The 17481-nt window shown below is 48.7% G+C and overlaps 2 protein-coding genes across 4 annotated transcripts; both read left to right on the top strand.

Annotated features, from left to right (window-relative positions):
* The first annotated feature begins 479 nt into the window (after positions 1–479).
* On the top strand, positions 480–8818 carry LOC143002283 (ATP-dependent RNA helicase DHX8). The gene is made up of 23 exons (XM_076152316.1): positions 480–658; positions 895–980; positions 1110–1182; positions 1505–1596; positions 1688–1794; positions 2029–2433; positions 2526–2670; positions 2762–2968; positions 3077–3164; positions 3277–3374; positions 3496–3643; positions 4305–4486; positions 4583–4777; positions 4871–5056; positions 5219–5429; positions 5531–5712; positions 6011–6151; positions 6243–6398; positions 6693–6830; positions 7096–7224; positions 7382–7578; positions 7679–7858; positions 7997–8818. Exons 1-23 carry the CDS (start codon positions 550–552, stop codon positions 8214–8216), a joined length of 3675 nt encoding a protein of 1224 aa, XP_076008431.1. The 5' UTR covers positions 480–549; the 3' UTR covers positions 8217–8818.
* A 200-nt stretch (positions 8819–9018) lies between these two features.
* LOC143002284 (ATP-dependent RNA helicase DHX8-like) lies at positions 9019–16698 on the top strand. 3 transcript variants are annotated; one of them, XM_076152317.1, is made up of 23 exons: positions 9019–9139; positions 9269–9354; positions 9430–9496; positions 9586–9665; positions 9890–9981; positions 10127–10453; positions 10536–10680; positions 10764–10958; positions 11076–11163; positions 11244–11341; positions 11424–11571; positions 11883–12064; positions 12151–12345; positions 12428–12613; positions 12691–12901; positions 12998–13179; positions 13311–13451; positions 13563–13718; positions 13826–13963; positions 14054–14182; positions 14276–14472; positions 14765–14944; positions 15035–16698. In XM_076152317.1, exons 1-23 carry the CDS (start codon positions 9037–9039, stop codon positions 15252–15254), a joined length of 3546 nt encoding a protein of 1181 aa, XP_076008432.1. In that variant the 5' UTR covers positions 9019–9036; the 3' UTR covers positions 15255–16698. The 3 variants fall into 3 exon arrangements, with proteins under 3 accessions (XP_076008432.1, XP_076008435.1, XP_076008434.1); XM_076152320.1 differs by lacking the exon at positions 15035–16698 and having other exon boundaries at positions 14738–14860; XM_076152319.1 differs by lacking the exons at positions 9019–9139; positions 9269–9354; positions 9430–9496 and having other exon boundaries at positions 9591–9674.
* Positions 16699–17481: the final 783 nt, after the last annotated feature.

Here is a 17481-nt window from a genome sequence, read left to right on the forward strand (position 1 = left end):
AAGCCCACATTCAAAAGATCTACAATCCATGAATGCACTCTTCATTACACCGTATCAAATTATTTAGGCAATAAGGCTCCGTGAGATGTGGATTTTGTTATGTATCCCCAGACCCAAAGCTCAATCTGAGTAGAATAAATAAAACATAGGAGTTCAGTTATGCTTATGTCTGCACGCAACTCTATCAGGCCGGAAATCTCTGGAAAATTGTCAACTGCCAAGATGTTCTGTTATCAAACATAATATACATCTATAAATATAAGCCATAATGTATTATTACAAAAAATATTGGCCTGAGAGACATTTGCGTCGCATATAAACAGAAAATGAGCTTTAATACTGCATATACTGCCGTAACCCAGATGACGTGTTCAAACAAACGTGTAAACAGGTTGAGTTACACATTTAATTTAAGTGAGTTTAGCGCCACCGCGTGGTAAAAACGGATGACGGCAACGTATATCCGGAAAAGCCGGAAAACGGAAGTTGGTCGTGTTCAACATGTCTGCCGGTGTTAGCTTTAGCTAAACAAAAACACACTCGTGGAGGATGGCTGACGGCGGGGCTGACGAGCTCGAGCAGCTCGAATATCTATCTTTGGTGTCAAAAGTCTGCACGGAACTCGACAACCATCTGGGATTAAGCGACAAAGACCTCGGTGGGTAGTTTGTTGCTGAAAAAGACATTTAACATGCGAATAGCAGCGCTCACTGCTAGCACAATGCTAAGCTAATGTTAGCAACTGTGTATTATGCTAAGTCTCTCAACAGATAATTTACTTTATGTAGTGAAGTTACGTCAAAAAGATTTAAATTCGTGAGCCATTGATAACGAATAAACTTCAGTGTAAATGTTAATGTTTGATCTTTGTTAACGTGTTTGGTTCGTTCACAGCTGAGTTTGTCATCAGCCTTGCAGAGAAACAACCGTCCTTTGATGGATTCAAGGCTCTGTTACTCCAAAATGGAGCAGAATTCACTGTGAGTTTATGGTTTATAAATTATTATGAGTACATACAATACATATATATTTATTCAAAGAGGAATAATGCTAAATTTGAGGCGGCGATTGCTTTCTAATGTGTCTAATTGTGTTGTGTTGTCTTGTAGGATTCCCTGGTCAGTAATCTGCTCAGGCTCATCCAGACTATGCGTCCTCCTTCTAAGGCTTTGACAAGTAACGGTACGTACTCTGGGCTCAAAGTAATTCCTTACACCTCCCAAGGATGCACAAACATGTGTGTTGCTGCAGTTATTTATTACGATGATGATTTAACTCATTACTTAAGCACCAAAGTAATCAGATTACATTTCTGGGCTGTAATTATTGCTAAAAAAAAGTCAAGACAAGAAAGTCAGGAAACCTCAGGTCATGTTTACTTGTGTGTTCTCCATAAATGTGATTGCGTTTGCTGTTGTGAGTGCTTTGTGTCCATTTGCTACGGTAAACAAACAAAAGACAGAACAATGAATATAATGATTAAATATCCATTTTCTTGTAACAGACTGTGAGCCTGTAGTCAATGTGAAGTCAGAAAAGGACAAATTGAAGGAGTTGTTCCCTGCGCTGTGTAGAGCAAATGACCCAGTACCAAAGGTAAGTGGCTTCAGAGTGAGGTGTGTGTAGGAAGGTAGACGACTTTGTTAGATGATTCTGTAAAGTCTTTTTCTCTGTCTGACATCTGCAGAAACTGGAAGATGAAGATGATGTGAAAGTGGCAGCAGATGCCATGAAAGAGTTGGAGATGTTTATGCCCAGTATCAGCGGGACAGAGACCAAGAGCAGCAAGAGCAGGTAAGACGACCAAGACTAAACAAATGTGTCCTTCATCAAGGAGTAACATCACTACCATGAAGCATTTGTAATAGATCAGACTGATATACTGACACACAGGACACGACAGGACTAACAAAGTGATGTCATTCAATAAACTGTTACAACTGTGATGATACAGAAATCCGTTCCATTCCTGGTGTAAGTTCACCACATTAATGGCGGCCTGTGACGTTTGATTTTTTGCTTTTCCAGGTCGGAGAAGTCGAGGCGACACAGCCGAAGTCGAAGTCGAGAAAGAGAGAGGCATCGAGACAGGGATAGGGACAGGGATAGAGACAGGGATAGGGACAGGGATAGAGATAGGGACAGGGACAGGGACAGGGATAGGAGGAGACGCCACCGTTCCCGATCTCACTCCAGGTCCCGGTCTCGCTCCAGAGACAAGGACAGGGACCGCGGTAAAAGAAGGGACAAGTCGTCTCGTTGGAGCGAGCGTTCGCAGAGCCCGCGGAAAGACCAGGACAGAGAGGGCGATCGCTGGAAGGACAAACACGTGGACCGCCCCCCACCAGAGGAGCCGTCCGTCGGTGACATCTACAGCGGCAAAGTGACCAGCATCATGCAGTTTGGCTGCTTTGTACAGCTGGAGGGATTAAGGTTTGTGCCAAAACAACTGCAGGATAACCAACTCTCCTACTTCCCCTCCATAATTGAAGCTGACTCTTCTTCTTTGGCATTTTTGTGTGCAGGAAGCGATGGGAGGGTTTGGTCCACATCTCAGAGCTGCGCAGAGAAGGCCGAGTGGCCAACGTGGCTGATGTGGTCAGTAAGGGTCAAAGGGTCAAAGTGAAGGTGTTATCGTTCACTGGCTCCAAGACAAGTCTCAGTATGAAGGTAAGTAAGGACACACACACACACACAAGTCACACACAATTTTTTGTTGTTGTTGGCACTTGTCCTCATTTCTTCCTCCTCTCTTTGTCAGGATGTGGACCAGGACACGGGGGAGGACCTGAACCCCAACAGGAGGAGGAACGTGGGCCCGGACGGCGGCGAGGAGATCACCATGAGGAACCCCGACCGGCCAGCCAACGTCAACCTGGGCCACGCCCCCGAGCTGGAGCAGGACGACACCCTGGAGCGCAAGAGGCTCACCAAGATCTCCGACCCAGAGAAGTGGGAGATCAAACAGGTGAGATCAAACACACACAGACACACACATTATTGGGAAATCCCCCAGGAAACACTCCCCAGACCTCAGAGGATTATATTCATCACACATGTTTGCCTTTGCCCCCAGATGATTGCTGCCAATGTCTTATCGAAAGAGGAATTCCCTGATTTTGACGACGAGACAGGAATCCTTCCTAAAGTTGATGATGAAGAGGGTAAGACATTATATGATTGAACCTCCAAGAACCATGATTACAAGTACATTTGGCTTCGTTAGATGTTCATCTCTGACGGCTTTCTGATTGATTCTGCTTGTTGTATTTTCAGATGAGGACCTAGAAATTGAGCTGGTGGAAGAGGAGCCTCCGTTCCTGAGGGGCCACACCAAGCAAAGCATGGACATGAGCCCCGTCAAGATCGTCAAGGTACAATCACGCCTGTCTGAGCCCCCGCATCATGCAGTCCAGCCAGTAGAAACGCAGACGGCACCCGCAGGCCTTTTTAACGTACACGCTTTAACTGCTTCTCCCCTCTGCCGTCCGCTAGAATCCAGACGGCTCGCTGTCCCAGGCCGCCATGATGCAGAGCGCCCTCGCCAAGGAGCGGCGAGAGCTGAAGCAGGCGGCGCGTGAGGCGGAGATGGACTCCATCCCCATGGGCCTGAACAAGCACTGGGTCGACCCACTTCCAGACGGTTAGGAATCCATTGGAAGTGTGCATGAGTGTTTGGTTGTAGAGCAGCTGTTTGTGCTGAGGAGCAATTCATCAGACGCTGCGTTGCCCTGAAAACGTTTGGAAATGAGCACACGGATTCTTTCATCCTCAGTGTTTCTGTTCACAGCTCAGTTTGAGTCGTCTCTCTCTCTCTTTATGTAGCAGTGTAAGTTTAAAACATGCAAAGAGTTTTCATCCTGCCGGACCATTTGAACATTTCTGTGGTTTCTTAGGAACTGTAGTCTTAAGAAATACTAACAGAAGTGATCTTGACTAAATAGTTTAGTCTTTGCTTTTGTTCACTTCAGATTTAAACACTGCTAACCATTCCAGACTGCAGTTTTTTTTTGTGGTGGACTTTTGTTCTAAGCCCAAGCCGCAGCCCAGTCTGTGTGAGAACTGAGACTTCCTCTGTGATGGCAGATAGAACCCCTAATGCTTGCCAGTACTGGAGATGTTATCTGGTTTTCCTTCAGGAACAGATTTCCCATGATTCTCTGTGCCAAAGTCCCAAGGTGCTCTGCACATTTGCTCCCCTGCACAAACCCTGCAAACCGGCTTTGACTTAGAGTTTGTTTGGCGAAACAAAATCCAGCCCAGGGTTCGTCTTTCTCAAGGACACGTCCTCTCCTCTTTTACAGTCGATGGAAGGCAGATTGCCGCCAACATGAGGGGCATTGGCATGATGCCCAATGATATTCCAGAGTGGAAGAAGCACGCCTTTGGTGGCAACAAGGCCTCTTACGGTAAAAAGACCCAGCTCTCCATCCTGGAGCAGAGAGAGAGTCTGCCAATCTACAAGCTGAAGGAGCAGCTCATTCAGGTCAGTGATGTGGGAAGTGACGCTTTAGTTTGGAGTGAAAACAGACATCTAAGTAGCACTTTCTTACTAGATTTTGCTTTCCTTAATCTACCACAGGCCGTCCACGACAACCAGATCCTCATTGTGATTGGAGAGACCGGCTCTGGAAAGACGACACAGATCACCCAGTACCTGGCCGAGGCGGGTTACACCACCCGGGGGAAGATCGGCTGCACGCAGCCCCGCCGTGTCGCCGCCATGTCTGTGGCCAAGAGAGTCTCTGAGGAGTACGGGTGCTGTCTGGGCCAGGAGGTGAGCGACCCCTCTGCTGTCTCCAGGTTTAATGAATGTGAGTTATATGAATGAAGAATATAAATGAGTTCCTCTGTTGTCGTGTGTGTGTAGGTGGGTTACACCATTCGATTTGAGGACTGCACCAGCCCAGAGACGGTGATCAAGTACATGACAGACGGCATGCTGCTCAGAGAGTGTCTGATCGACTCAGAGCTGGGCCAGTACGCCATCATCATGCTGGACGAGGCCCACGAGAGGACCATCCACACCGACGTCCTCTTTGGCCTGCTCAAGAAGGTACAGAGACTTCTGGGACACCATGAAAAGAATAAAACCAAGGGTCACTTTACACAAGAGCATTATGCAGTGGAATTAGTTTTTGTGTTAATAGCCTTATGATAGTTTCCCATGGAAAGAGATGTTCTGTACACATACTAACGCTTCTCCTGTTTGTGGTAGACGGTGCAGAAGCGCACAGACATGAAGCTGATCGTGACATCGGCGACGCTGGACGCCGTGAAGTTCTCTCAGTATTTCTATGAAGCTCCTATCTTCACCATCCCGGGTAGAACTTATCCAGTGGAGGTCCTCTACACCAAAGAGCCTGAGACGGACTACCTGGACGCCAGTCTGATCACCGTCATGCAGATCCACCTCACAGAGCCTCCAGGTATCAGCTTCAATTCTTAAAAACAGGAAGTGGCACAAGGGACAGCGTACAGTGGACACTTAGGTTCTCATTGTCCCCCCTGTCTTTTCGTCTCTGTCCAGGCGACATCCTGGTGTTTCTCACGGGTCAGGAGGAGATCGACACGGCCTGCGAGATCCTGTACGAGCGGATGAAGTCGCTGGGGCCCGACGTTCCCGAGCTGATCATCCTGCCGGTTTACTCGGCTCTGCCCAGCGAGATGCAGACGAGGATCTTCGACCCTGCGCCCCCAGGCAGCAGAAAGGTGTTAACACTTTCAACAATTTAGAGACCCAAAGAGGCATTCAGACTATTGATGAGCCCCAATGGTGCTGCTACTGTATCTTCATTAAGTCCAGAATCCATTAACAATAAATGGCCTTTGTTTATTGTGTGTGATGTCACTCTACAGTACAGGCTTCTAATTATGTCCCAAAAGGGTTTCGGCTTGCATCTAAGTAGCCTTTAGTTGTGGCTACTAAACTAATGTAAATTCCCATTTTTATATCTGTATCAGAGGACATCACATGACAGTGACCTTCTTTTATTGTATTATTGCTCAGGTGGTCATCGCCACAAACATCGCAGAGACGTCGCTGACCATCGACGGCATCTACTACGTGGTGGATCCTGGCTTTGTGAAGCAAAAAGTCTACAACTCCAAGACCGGCATCGACCAGCTGGTGGTGACTCCCATCTCACAGGTACGGCCCCGTTCCCCTGACTCCATGTTCCCCTGCCTGTTTCTCACTCAGGTCTGTGTTTTTTTAATACCGTTTTGCTTTTTGGCGCCAGGCCCAGGCCAAGCAGAGGGCGGGGCGAGCCGGCCGGACGGGTCCAGGCAAGTGTTACAGGCTTTACACCGAGCGAGCCTACAGGGACGAGATGCTGACCACCAACGTGCCCGAGATCCAGAGGACCAACTTGGCGAGCACCGTGCTGTCCCTGAAGGTAAACGAAGCCAACGGCATCATAATTCTATCAACATGCACATGCTACTCCTCCTTCTTAATGTGGCAGTAATCTAAGTCGTGGCGTTCTGGCCGATCCTTCTGGCTTTATTTGACTTTAACAACAGATGAGTTTATCAGCAAGGATTCATTGCTGCTTCACACGTATAAAGAAACCGATTAATGTGGTGGAAAAGTGCAGTTAAACTTCATTTCCCGCTTGAGTGTTATGTCCTCAGCGTTGATGCTCAGGGTTAAATTCACCTCATCCATTTTAATGTTCCCTCTCCTCCAGGCGATGGGCATCAACGACCTCCTGTCGTTCGACTTCATGGACGCTCCGCCCATGGAGACTCTGATCACGGCCATGGAGCAGCTCTACACTCTGGGTGCTCTGGACGACGAGGGCTTGCTCACGCGGCTGGGCAGACGGGTGAGGAGCCGTACTCCATCGGTCAAATGTCGGTCAATTCATACGATTCCTCTTGCGTGCCGTCGTCTTCTCAAAGAGCGGCGTCAACAAAGATTTAGCGCATGGCTGGGCTTTCTCTCCTTCAAATGCTGAATGTCAGAATAACCTTCCAAAGCTCATACCAGAGGCAGCAAGTCATGTTTGTAGGTTTTCATGTGAATAAACTATTGATGTGTCGGTGCAGATCACAATAACATGTTTGCTTTTCCCCCTCTCTCCTCTCCAGATGGCTGAGTTTCCTCTGGAGCCCATGCTGTGTAAGATGCTGATCATGTCCGTCCATCTGGGCTGCAGCGAAGAAATGCTGACCATCGTCTCCATGCTGTCTGTGCAGAACGTCTTCTACAGGCCCAAGGTAGGTTAGAACACTAAACAGAAACGTACGCACAGAGCAAGACGCCTCCAGCTGTGTCTGCTGGATCGCACACTTCCCCAGGTGGAGTCCAACATCCGCTCACGCACAAACTCAATCTGACATCTGCTGATTGCTTGCATGTTTCTTTATTATACAGGACAAACAGGCCTTGGCCGACCAGAAGAAGGCAAAGTTCCACCAACCAGAAGGAGATCACTTGACCCTGTTAGCTGTGTATAACTCCTGGAAGAACAACAAGTTCTCCAACCCCTGGTGTTACGAGAACTTCATCCAGGCTCGCTCCCTGCGCCGAGCCCAAGACATCCGCAAGCAGATGTTGGGTATTATGGACAGGTAACAAGGACCCACACTGACCACACACACACACACAGGCTGTAATGCCAAAACCTTTCTGGCGCCTCATGCACATTCTACGTTTGCTTTCCCCCTGCAGACATAAACTGGATGTGGTGTCGTGCGGCAAAGCCACAGTACGAGTCCAGAAAGCAATTTGCAGTGGTTTCTTCAGAAATGCGGCCAAGAAGGACCCACAAGAAGGCTACCGCACTCTCATAGACCAGCAAGTCGTCTACATCCACCCCTCCAGCGCCCTCTTCAACCGCCAACCTGAATGGTACGTTCTCATGCTTGTATATCCTTTACTGCAGCCATGTGGGGATGAATGTTTGATAGAATCTTGTTTGTGTGGAGCCTGTAGTGCAGTCTAATACACACAGTGACAATAGAACCTCTCACCTTTTCTCGTCCACAGGGTCGTGTACCACGAGTTGGTGCTGACCACCAAGGAGTACATGAGGGAGGTGACCACCATCGACCCGCGCTGGCTGGTGGAGTTCTCGCCGGCCTTCTTCAAAGTGTCCGACCCCACGCGCCTCAGCAAGCAGAAGAAACAGCAGCGCCTGGAGCCTCTGTACAACCGCTACGAGGAGCCCAACGCATGGAGGATATCCCGCGCCTTCAGACGCCGCTGAACACTTTGACAACGGCGCGACAGACGGCAGTGATGAAGACGAGCACAGGATCCCCCAGGCCAGTTATTGCTGTGGGAACATGATCATACAATAAGATCCTGCTGGTTGGTATGTGTGAATTTACCATTTGCAGACCAAAGCATTCAAAACAATGAATCATTATGTGTGAAGATTGATTTTGATTTGCTATGATGCAAACCTCAGCAGGTGTAATTTTCGTGCTTAAGTTATTTTACAAAACGTTCACATCACTAAAGCAGGCACAAAAAGAATACTTCAATATCGACTTAGGCTTTATGATGAATCTTTAGTGAGGACGTTCGGCAAAATAACAGACTTTATGTTGACTGTAAATTGTAACATTCTGCTTAATGAAGTGACCTAATAGACAGAAATCCTAACCAGGTCCCAAAGCTGTTTCAGTAGTGATTGAATGATTATTTTAATGTCAGACCATCCAAACAGTTTGTATTTTCTATGTTTTGTACTATAACATTCACTTACATGTTGGCATTGTGTCTCTGAAAATGTATTTCTGTACTTCTGCCATTGTAACAAAAGCAAATTTGTCCATGAATCATTAAATACAGAATTTTCCTAAATCTCTTGGGAGTTGTTGTGTACTTAATGCAGATGTGTAGAAAGTGTCAATTTCGACAAGTAGATGTATTTATGTTTGCATTCTATGGACAAACAGCTCCTGTGTGTGATAATGTTGAAGTCCTTTTGTTCACCACGAGGGGGCAGCAACACCAAAACACGGCGTTCGCCTGCGTGAAAAGAAGAAGAAACCCTTCCTGGCCAGCCAAAAATAATAAACATGGCTGCTTTAGAAGAAATCAAACGTTTAGAATACTTATCGTTGGTTTCTAAGGTGTGCACCGAGTTGGAGAATCACTTGGGATTTAGCGAGAAGGATTTAGGTGAGGTGACACTACGTGGCGGCGTAGTTTTCTTATTACATTTAATGATTGATTGCAAACAAATGTGAAGCTTTTTAGCACGTCTATCTATTTACTGTGCTAAACTACCGTGACTGCTGCACTTTACAGCGGAATTCATCATCGATTTGGCCGAAAAACACCCGACATTTGAGGCATATAAAGCGTCTCTGTTACAAAATGGAGCAGATTTCACAGTAAGTACAAACAAACATCACATTCAGCCAACACGTGACGTTCATTCGTACTTGAACCTTATTTCTATTTGACAGGATACACTTATTGGTAACTTACTCCGACTTATTCAGACTATGCGTACAACGCCATCTACAAGTAAAGGTAAAGAACAAAAAAAAGGTTTTCACACAGTTGATGTTTTCTTTTGGCTGAGGCTGTAACGTGATGTTTTCTTGTGTTGTGGCTCGCAGCATCTCGGCCAAAGAGTGAGAAGGACAAGCTGAAAGATAAATATCCTGCTTTATGTACACCTGATGATCCTGTGTGGATGGTAAGTTAAGTAAAACGTTTATCCACATCTATATTCAACATATATTCCAGTTCTGATGTTCAGCAACTGCAAGTAGGCGTAATGTTTGGGTGTCCACATACTTTTGGCCGTGTAGTGTATGACGTTTTGGTCCGCGGGCAGCAACATTGTGGATCAATAATTAAAGTTCTGGGTGTTTAATGCACTTTGAGGGATTCATTTTGGATTATTTTGACCTTCATCAGGCTCCCACAGGTAAAGATGATGAGAAGATTGCGGCGGCGGCCATGATGGAGCTGGAGATGCTGATGCCGAGTGCGAGCGGAGCAAATAACAGGTGAATAACCCGGGAGGAAGATGATGAAAGTGATGAACGTGAAGGGTTTTGTTTTCGCTCATGGAAAACCGATAACACAAAAGTGGTGCAGTATGAATTTAAAAGCATTGTAAGTGAGTTAGACCTCGGCTCTTCTGTCCTTCAGGTCAGACAAGGATCGGCGAGGTGAGCGCTGTCGAGACCCGAGCAGAGAAGGCGGACGCAGGCGTTCTCGTTCTCGCTCCTGGTCCCGGGAACGCAACCAAGAAGCAGATCACAAGCGCAGGAGGAAACGCCTGTCCCGCTGGAGCGACCGGACCCCGAGCCCGCAGAGGGACGACGACAAGAATGGCAACGACAGAGACTCAGAGCGCTGGCGGGACAGACATGTGGACCGGCCGCCACCAGAGGAGCCTGTTGTGGGCGACATCTACACTGGCAAGATCAGCAGCATCATGCAGTTTGGCTGTTTTGTTCAGCTGGAGGGGCTCAGGTCAGTAGTGTAGTATGATGCTCTATTTGATGCTCTGTGGGCGTGTGAGGGTCCGTCTATAGCGTGATTGCGTTGTCTGCAGGAAACGCTGGGAGGGCCTGGTGCACATCTCCGAGCTGCGCAAAGAAGGACGCATCGCCAACGTGGCTGACGTGGTCACCAAAGGTCAAAAGGTGAAGGTCAAAGTGTTGTCGTTCACTGGAACCAAGGCCAGCTTGAGCATGAAGGTGAGACATCATCATCATCGTCGTCATCACGTGTCACAGTGCGCATGGCATACGAAGATTTACAAGTAAAAATCGTCTGCCAGGATGTGGACCAGGAAACGGGAGAGGACCTGAATCCCAACCGGAGGAGGAACCTCGACCTCGGAACCGGAGACGAAGCCATGAGGAACCCCGACCGCCCGCTGGAGCCCTGCATACAGGAGGAGCTGGAGGAGAACCCCACGGAGCGCAAACGCCTCGCCAAGATAACCGACCTGGAGAAATGGGAGATCAAACAGGTGTGGATCAAATCACACGCCTGGGCTGCTTCCTGTTTCATCTTCATCCATCTGCTTCTTCACACGCCTGGGCTGCTTCCTGTTTCATCTTCATCCATCTGCTTCTTCTCCTTTCAGATGATCGCCGCCAACGTGCTCCCTAAAGAGGAGTTTCCAGATTTTGACGAGGAGACCGGAATCCTCCCCAACATCGACGACGAAGAGGGTAAAGCATGAAACTTTGTCCTGAAATGTTTTCGCAAAACGAGAGCGGCGAGGATGAAACTGTTATGATGTCGCCAACAGATGAGGAAGTGGAAATCGATCTGGTGGAGGAGGAGCCGCCTTTCCTGAGAGGACAGACCAAGTGGACCGCCAACATGAGCCCGGTCAAAATAGTGAAGGTACGAGTCTGCAGGTAAACAGCCACGCCCCCCCTTGCCCCGCCCACCTTCCCCTCCTTTAATGCGTCTTTGTCTCCGTCAGAACCCGGACGGCTCCCTCTCCCAGGCGGCCATGATGCAGAGCGCCCTCAGCAAGGAGAGGCGGGAGCTGAAGCAGGCGGCCCGCGCAGAGGAGATGGACTGCATCCCCACGGGCCTCCACAAGAACTGGATCGACCCGATGCCAGACTGTAAGATGTTTGTAAAGGTCACCCTTCTGTGTAATTTAGGTCTATCTGACCCTGGAGTGTGCACTAAATCTTTGTGAGGCCCATTAGCTTAGTTAAAGCAGCTTCCTGTGGCGCTGCTGGAGATGATTATCATGTTTAAGGATGAGTTAGAGGGGCAGCAGAGGCACAAGCAGGCAGGAGCTCCATCGCCTCAGGTAGAGTCGGGAGATCATGATGGAGATGAACAGGTTCCTCCCGTAAAGATGCTTCATCCTGATGAAACACAGGAGGCTGCAAGTGTTATCTAAGAACGATCCTCTCTTCCTGCGCAGATGAAGGGAGGCAGATCGCCGCCAACATGAGAGGCATCGGTGCCATGCCCATCGACCTGCCGGCGTGGAAGAAATACGCGTTCGGAGGCAACCAGGTGTCCTACGGCAAGAAGACGGAGCTCTCCATCCTGCAGCAGAGGGAGAGCCTGCCCATCTACAAGCTCAAGGAGGAGCTCGTCCAGGTTTGACCACTTCCCCTCGTCTTTAGTTACTCACTTTGGGATAGAACAAAGCCTGAAACGTTCTCCTACACTTCTCTCCTCTCCAGGCTGTCCACGACAATCAAATCCTGATTGTGGTCGGGGAAACCGGCTCGGGGAAGACGACGCAGATCACCCAGTACCTGGCGGAGGCAGGTTACACGGCCCGGGGGAAGATCGGCTGCACGCAGCCTCGTCGTGTGGCCGCCATGTCTGTGGCCAAGAGAGTCTCTGAGGAGTACGGGTGCCGTCTGGGCCAGGAGGTGAGCGGCCGCAAAGAGGACACACGATCTCGCTTCCTTTTATCATCGCTGTGATTGCTAACGGCGTTTCCCTTTGTCACAGGTGGGTTACACCATTCGCTTTGAAGACTGCACCAGCACAGAGACGGTGATCAAGTACATGACCCACGGCATGCTGCAGAGGGAGTGTCTCATAGACCCGGACATGAGCCAGTATTCACTCATCATGCTGGACGAGGCCCACGAGAGGACCATCCACACCGACGTGCTCTTCGGCCTGCTAAAGAAGGTACCTCACCCTGGAGTTTGTGCTTATAGTGAAGTGCACAGTAGGTGAGTATGTCCTGACCTCACCTGCTCTCTCAGACCATACAGAAACGCAAGGACATGAAGCTGATCGTGTCGTCGGCCACGCTGGACGCCGTGAAGTTCTCTCAGTATTTCTATGAAGCTCCCATCTTCACCATCCCGGGCAGAACGTTCCCAGTGGAGGTCCTCTACACCAAAGAGCCTGAGACGGACTACCTGGACGCCGGCCTCATCACCGTCATGCAGATCCACCTCACCGAGCCTCCAGGTATCAGCCAAAGTCGCCGCTCGCCTTAAGTTTCCCCGTGCAGTCCAGTTGAGACAGGCTCTTACGTCCTCTGCTCGTCCTTTCGTCTCTGTCCAGGCGACATCCTGGTGTTTCTCACGGGTCAGGAGGAGATCGACACGGCCTGCGAGATCCTGTACGACAGGATGAAGTCGCTGGGGCCCGACGTTCCCGAGCTGATCATCCTGCCGGTTTACTCGGCTCTGCCCAGCGAGATGCAGACGAGGATCTTCGACCCTGCACCCCCAGGCAGCAGAAAGGTGAGGGACTAAACAGGATGTGTTTAGGACATTTTAGAGGGAGATAACTGAAGTTTTGACTGTAATAACCACTACCCATCACTTGTTAAAGCTGTACCTGTAAACATTTTGTGTGATTTTCCCTCCTTTAGGTCATCATCGCTACAAACATAGCAGAAACCTCCCTCACCATCGATGGAATCTACTATGTGGTGGATCCTGGTTTCGTCAAGCAGATCGTCTACAACTCCAAGACCGGCATCGACCAGCTGGTGGTGACTCCCATCTCACAGGTCACTCATCCATTCAAACTTCAGTTTCGGAATCAGTCGTGTCCCTTTTCTTCCTGTCCCTTTGACCTCAGTGTTTGGTCGTCGTGGTGTTTTGCGTTCTGTTGGTTTCAGGCCCAGGCCAAGCAGAGGGCGGGGCGAGCCGGCCGGACGGGTCCAGGCAAGTGTTACAGGCTTTACACCGAGCGAGCCTACAGGGACGAGATGTTGACCACCAACGTGCCCGAGATCCAGAGGACCAACCTGGCGAGCACCGTGCTGTCCCTGAAGGTGAGCACCACAGTTTGAGCCACAGTCATAGCAAACCCCGAGTCGGTGAAGGTAACAATGACAACATGTTAGGATGATGATGGATGTTGCCGTCCTTGCTTCCTCAGGCGATGGGCATCAATGACCTGCTGGCGTTCGACTTCATGGACTCTCCTCCCATGGAGACTCTGATCATAGCCATGGAGCAGCTCTACACTCTGGGAGCTCTGGACAGCGAAGGGTTGCTCACTCGGCTGGGCCGACGGGTGAGAACCACAGGGGAATCGGTGTCGTCCTTTTTGAACTTGGCTTTGTTCATTTGTTGACAGTCGTCTCTCTCTCTCTCCGTGCGTCAGATGGCCGAGTTTCCTCTGGAGCCCATGCTGTGTAAGATGCTGATCATGTCCGTCCATCTGGGGTGCAGCGAAGAGATGCTGACCATCGTCTCCATGCTGTCTGTGCAGAACATCTTCTACAGACCAAAGGTTAACACGCCTGGCCTCAAAGTTCATGCCTAGTCTCTGGTTACGTGGAAATGTTGAAATGTTTGAAACCACAGATCATTCCTCCATCTGCAGGACAAACAGGCCCAGGCTGACCAGAGGAAAGCTAAATTCTTCCAGCTGGAAGGAGATCATCTTACCCTGCTGGCTGTTTACAACTCGTGGAAGAACAACAAGTTCTCCAACCCGTGGTGCTTTGAGAACTTCATCCAGGCGCGCTCCTTAAAGAGAGCCATGGACATTCGGAAGCAGATGATGAGCATCATGGACAGGTAACGCATGTGTTTGATTTCCTCCCAGTTTAAAACAAAACCAAAGGAGAACTCGTCAATATATTACAGATTTGATCACTGTAATAAAGACAAATCAATTGTAGATCGTGGGTGAATCATGTACAATTAGTGTTATGAAAAGGGTGTGTGTGTGTGTGTGTGTGTGTGTGTGTGTGTGTGTGTGTGTGTGTGTGTGTGTGTGTGTGTGTGTGTGTGTGTGTGTGTGTGCGTGTGCGCGTGCGTGCGTGTGTGCGTGCGTGCGTAGTAAACTGTGTGTCTGAATAACTTTCAGGCACAAGTTGGACGTGGTATCTTGTGGAAAATCGACGGTGCGGGTCCAGAAGGCCATTTGCAGTGGTTACTTCAGGAACGCGGCGAGGAAACACCCTCAGGATGGCTACCGTACCCTCATTGACCAGCAAGTGGTGTACCTTCACCCCTCCAGCACTCTCTTCAACCGCCAGCCAGAATGGTGAGACTGTTCACACAGCATTCTCCCTAAGCAAGCGAGTGCAGGCGGAGAGATGTGTTATCCTGAAGACCTGCGTGTGTTTCTCTGCAGGCTGGTGTATCACGAGTTGGTGCTGACCACAAAGGAGTACATGCGTGAGGTGACCACCATCGACCCGCGCTGGCTGGTGGAGTTTGCCCCGGCGTTCTACAGGGTCGGCGACCCCACGCGCCTCAGCCGACAGAAGAAGATGCAGAAGCTGGAGCCTCTGTACAACCGCTACGAGGAGCCCAACGCCTGGAGGATCTCACGAGCTTTCAGGCGCCGCTGAGGAACACTTTGTCTTCACCATCCAGGTGTGGATTTACCTTTGCAAAGCAGAATCTTGGACTCAAGATGGACAATTTTGCTGTTGAAGCCCAATTAATTTTCAACAGTTCACACTTCACTTGGTCAACATTTCTTGTGTTCTTTAGACATAAAGTGATCGATGATGATGATGCTTCGTCATATTTGTGTTCTGAATGATCTTCTGCCTGGTTTCAGGGTTCGTACGGTCCCTTGGAATGTGGCGTTTAAAGTTTGAAAAGAAACAACTTGTTTCTTTAGATAAAGAAATCAACCAGTGAGTCTATCATCACAGCTGTGTGTGTCTTTGATATATGCTGCTGTGTTCTCTTGCTGTTTGCATATTAATTAATTTCAGGTTCTCAAAATTAATACAATGTTTTAAATCAGACACTGACAGATGAAAACACCCGATTTCATTGAGAGGAACAATATAACATCTAAATGTTGAATCAAACTTTAATCAAACAGTCCACTGTAAAATATTACTCCTGTAGAGTCAAGATTTGTGAACTTCGTGACAAAAAACTTCAAGAAGCCTAATTTTCACACGGTCAGTGCAGTGCCCTGTTGACCCCCATGGTCCCGTTGGCCCGGGTTGATTCCGGGCTACCACAGATAAAATACTGTCTCATTATTCTTTTATTTATACATCAAATATAGACACAGCTTAAAGAGTAACATCAGCTGAGCTACATAACTGAAAGGACCTGCTTGTTTGTGATGTGGTGGTTGTTGGTTTGATGCAGCCAGTAGTCTACCTTGCTGTAGTAGAGTGCACAGCAAGTCTGTGTAGGCAGTAGATTCCAAAGAGTCTACTGCCTGCAAGGGCCTGCTGCAGTTGTACCGGACACCCATGCTTCTGAGTCATGATGTCATGAGAGTCTGGCACAACTGCTGCTGCAGGTAGGCAGTAGATTATTCTGAGACTCTTTAGATTCTCCTGCCTTCAAGGAGCTGATGTGCACTACAACAGCAGGCCACCAGAGCCACCAGAGCCACCAGAGCATTGCTGAGCTGAGTTGCTGTGACGCTCCGCTCGTTTGCTCATCACTAGATTCCAAGTCCATTCTATTTAGGTCCATGTGTGTGTGTGTTTGGCACAGAATTTATCAATTATCCCTCATCCACACCAGTTACTTCGCCATGTGGTGAGGGAGAAACAGCAGAGAAACATGGGAGAGTTCTACTCAAACGATCTTTAATTTAATGTCGTGATCACTGCAGTAAATGTAAGTATTGCCTTTCTATGAAAATGACATCATATATCATCGATCCTCTTCAGATTTAATTGATGTCGAAAAATGTGGGAATAAGAAATAATTATTATCAATAAGCTCTAGATCTTAAATTCACCAAGATATAGGCTTTTTATATAAACAAACAATTTGGTCCATGGTTACAGTTTGTTTCAGATGTTCTAGCTGACACAAATGTTTTCCGGCCACCGTGACCACCGTCCGAAACCACCAGTGTGTCAAGCGCCCCCTGTAACCTCCTTGAAACCTGTGGTTACTACACTGCTCAAAAAAATTAAAGGAACAGTTTTTTATCGGGGTATGGCATGAATTCAATTGCACTTTTCTGATAATGATTTGGTCAGTTAAGTGGCAGAGGGGGTTGTTAATCAGTTTCAGCTGCATTGGTGTTGATGGAATTATCAACAGGTGCACTAGAGGGGCAACAATGAGACGACCCCCAAAACAGGACTGGTTTTGCATGTGGAGGCCATTTCAAGTTTCTCCCTCTTGATCTTTTTGAACTGGTTTTCCACTAGTGTTGGCTTTAGCTAGAGTCATTATCACGACTGGGAGCATGAGGCGATTTCTTAACCCTACAGAAGTTGCACAGATTGTCCAACTCCGCCAGGATGGCACATCCACGCGTGCCGCTGCAAGGAGATTTGATGCGTCTCCCAGCACAATCTCCAGAACATGGAGGAGATTCCAGGAGACAGGCAGTTACTCTAGGAGAGCTGGACAGGGCCGTAGACGGTCCTCAACCCATCAGCAGGACCGATATCTGCTGCTTTGTGCAAGGAGGAACAGGTTGAGCACTGCCCGAGCCCTACAGAAGGACCTGCAGCAGGCCACTGGTGTGAATGTTTCTGCACCAAACAGTCCGAAACAGACTTCATGAGGGTGGCCTCAGGGCGCGACGTCCTGTAATGTGCCCTGTGCTCACTGCCCAGCACTGCGGAGATCGATTGG

This window comes from Genypterus blacodes, unplaced genomic scaffold (genome assembly GCF_046128005.1).
Source record: "Genypterus blacodes isolate CSIRO-AG114 ecotype Tasmania unplaced genomic scaffold, CSIRO-AGI_Gbla_v1 ptg000055l_1, whole genome shotgun sequence".
Lineage (NCBI taxonomy): Eukaryota > Metazoa > Chordata > Actinopteri > Ophidiiformes > Ophidiidae > Genypterus > Genypterus blacodes.

Bases quoted from the DNA above. Each gene is read 5' to 3' on its own strand.
- LOC143002283 (XM_076152316.1), top strand. From the start codon at position 550: ATGGCTGACGGCGGGGCTGACGAGCTCGAGCAGCTCGAATATCTATCT. The intron at 3,375-3,495 runs GTACAATCACGC...GCCGTCCGCTAG, and splicing joins GCCCCGTCAAGATCGTCAAG to AATCCAGACGGCTCGCTGTC. The intron at 3,644-4,304 runs GTTAGGAATCCA...CCTCTTTTACAG, and splicing joins GGTCGACCCACTTCCAGACG to TCGATGGAAGGCAGATTGCC.
- LOC143002284 (XM_076152317.1), top strand. From the start codon at position 9,037: ATGGCTGCTTTAGAAGAAATCAAACGTTTAGAATACTTATCGTTGGTT. The intron at 9,982-10,126 runs GTGAATAACCCG...TCTGTCCTTCAG, and splicing joins GCGAGCGGAGCAAATAACAG to GTCAGACAAGGATCGGCGAG. The intron at 13,180-13,310 runs GTGAGGGACTAA...TCCCTCCTTTAG, and splicing joins CACCCCCAGGCAGCAGAAAG to GTCATCATCGCTACAAACAT.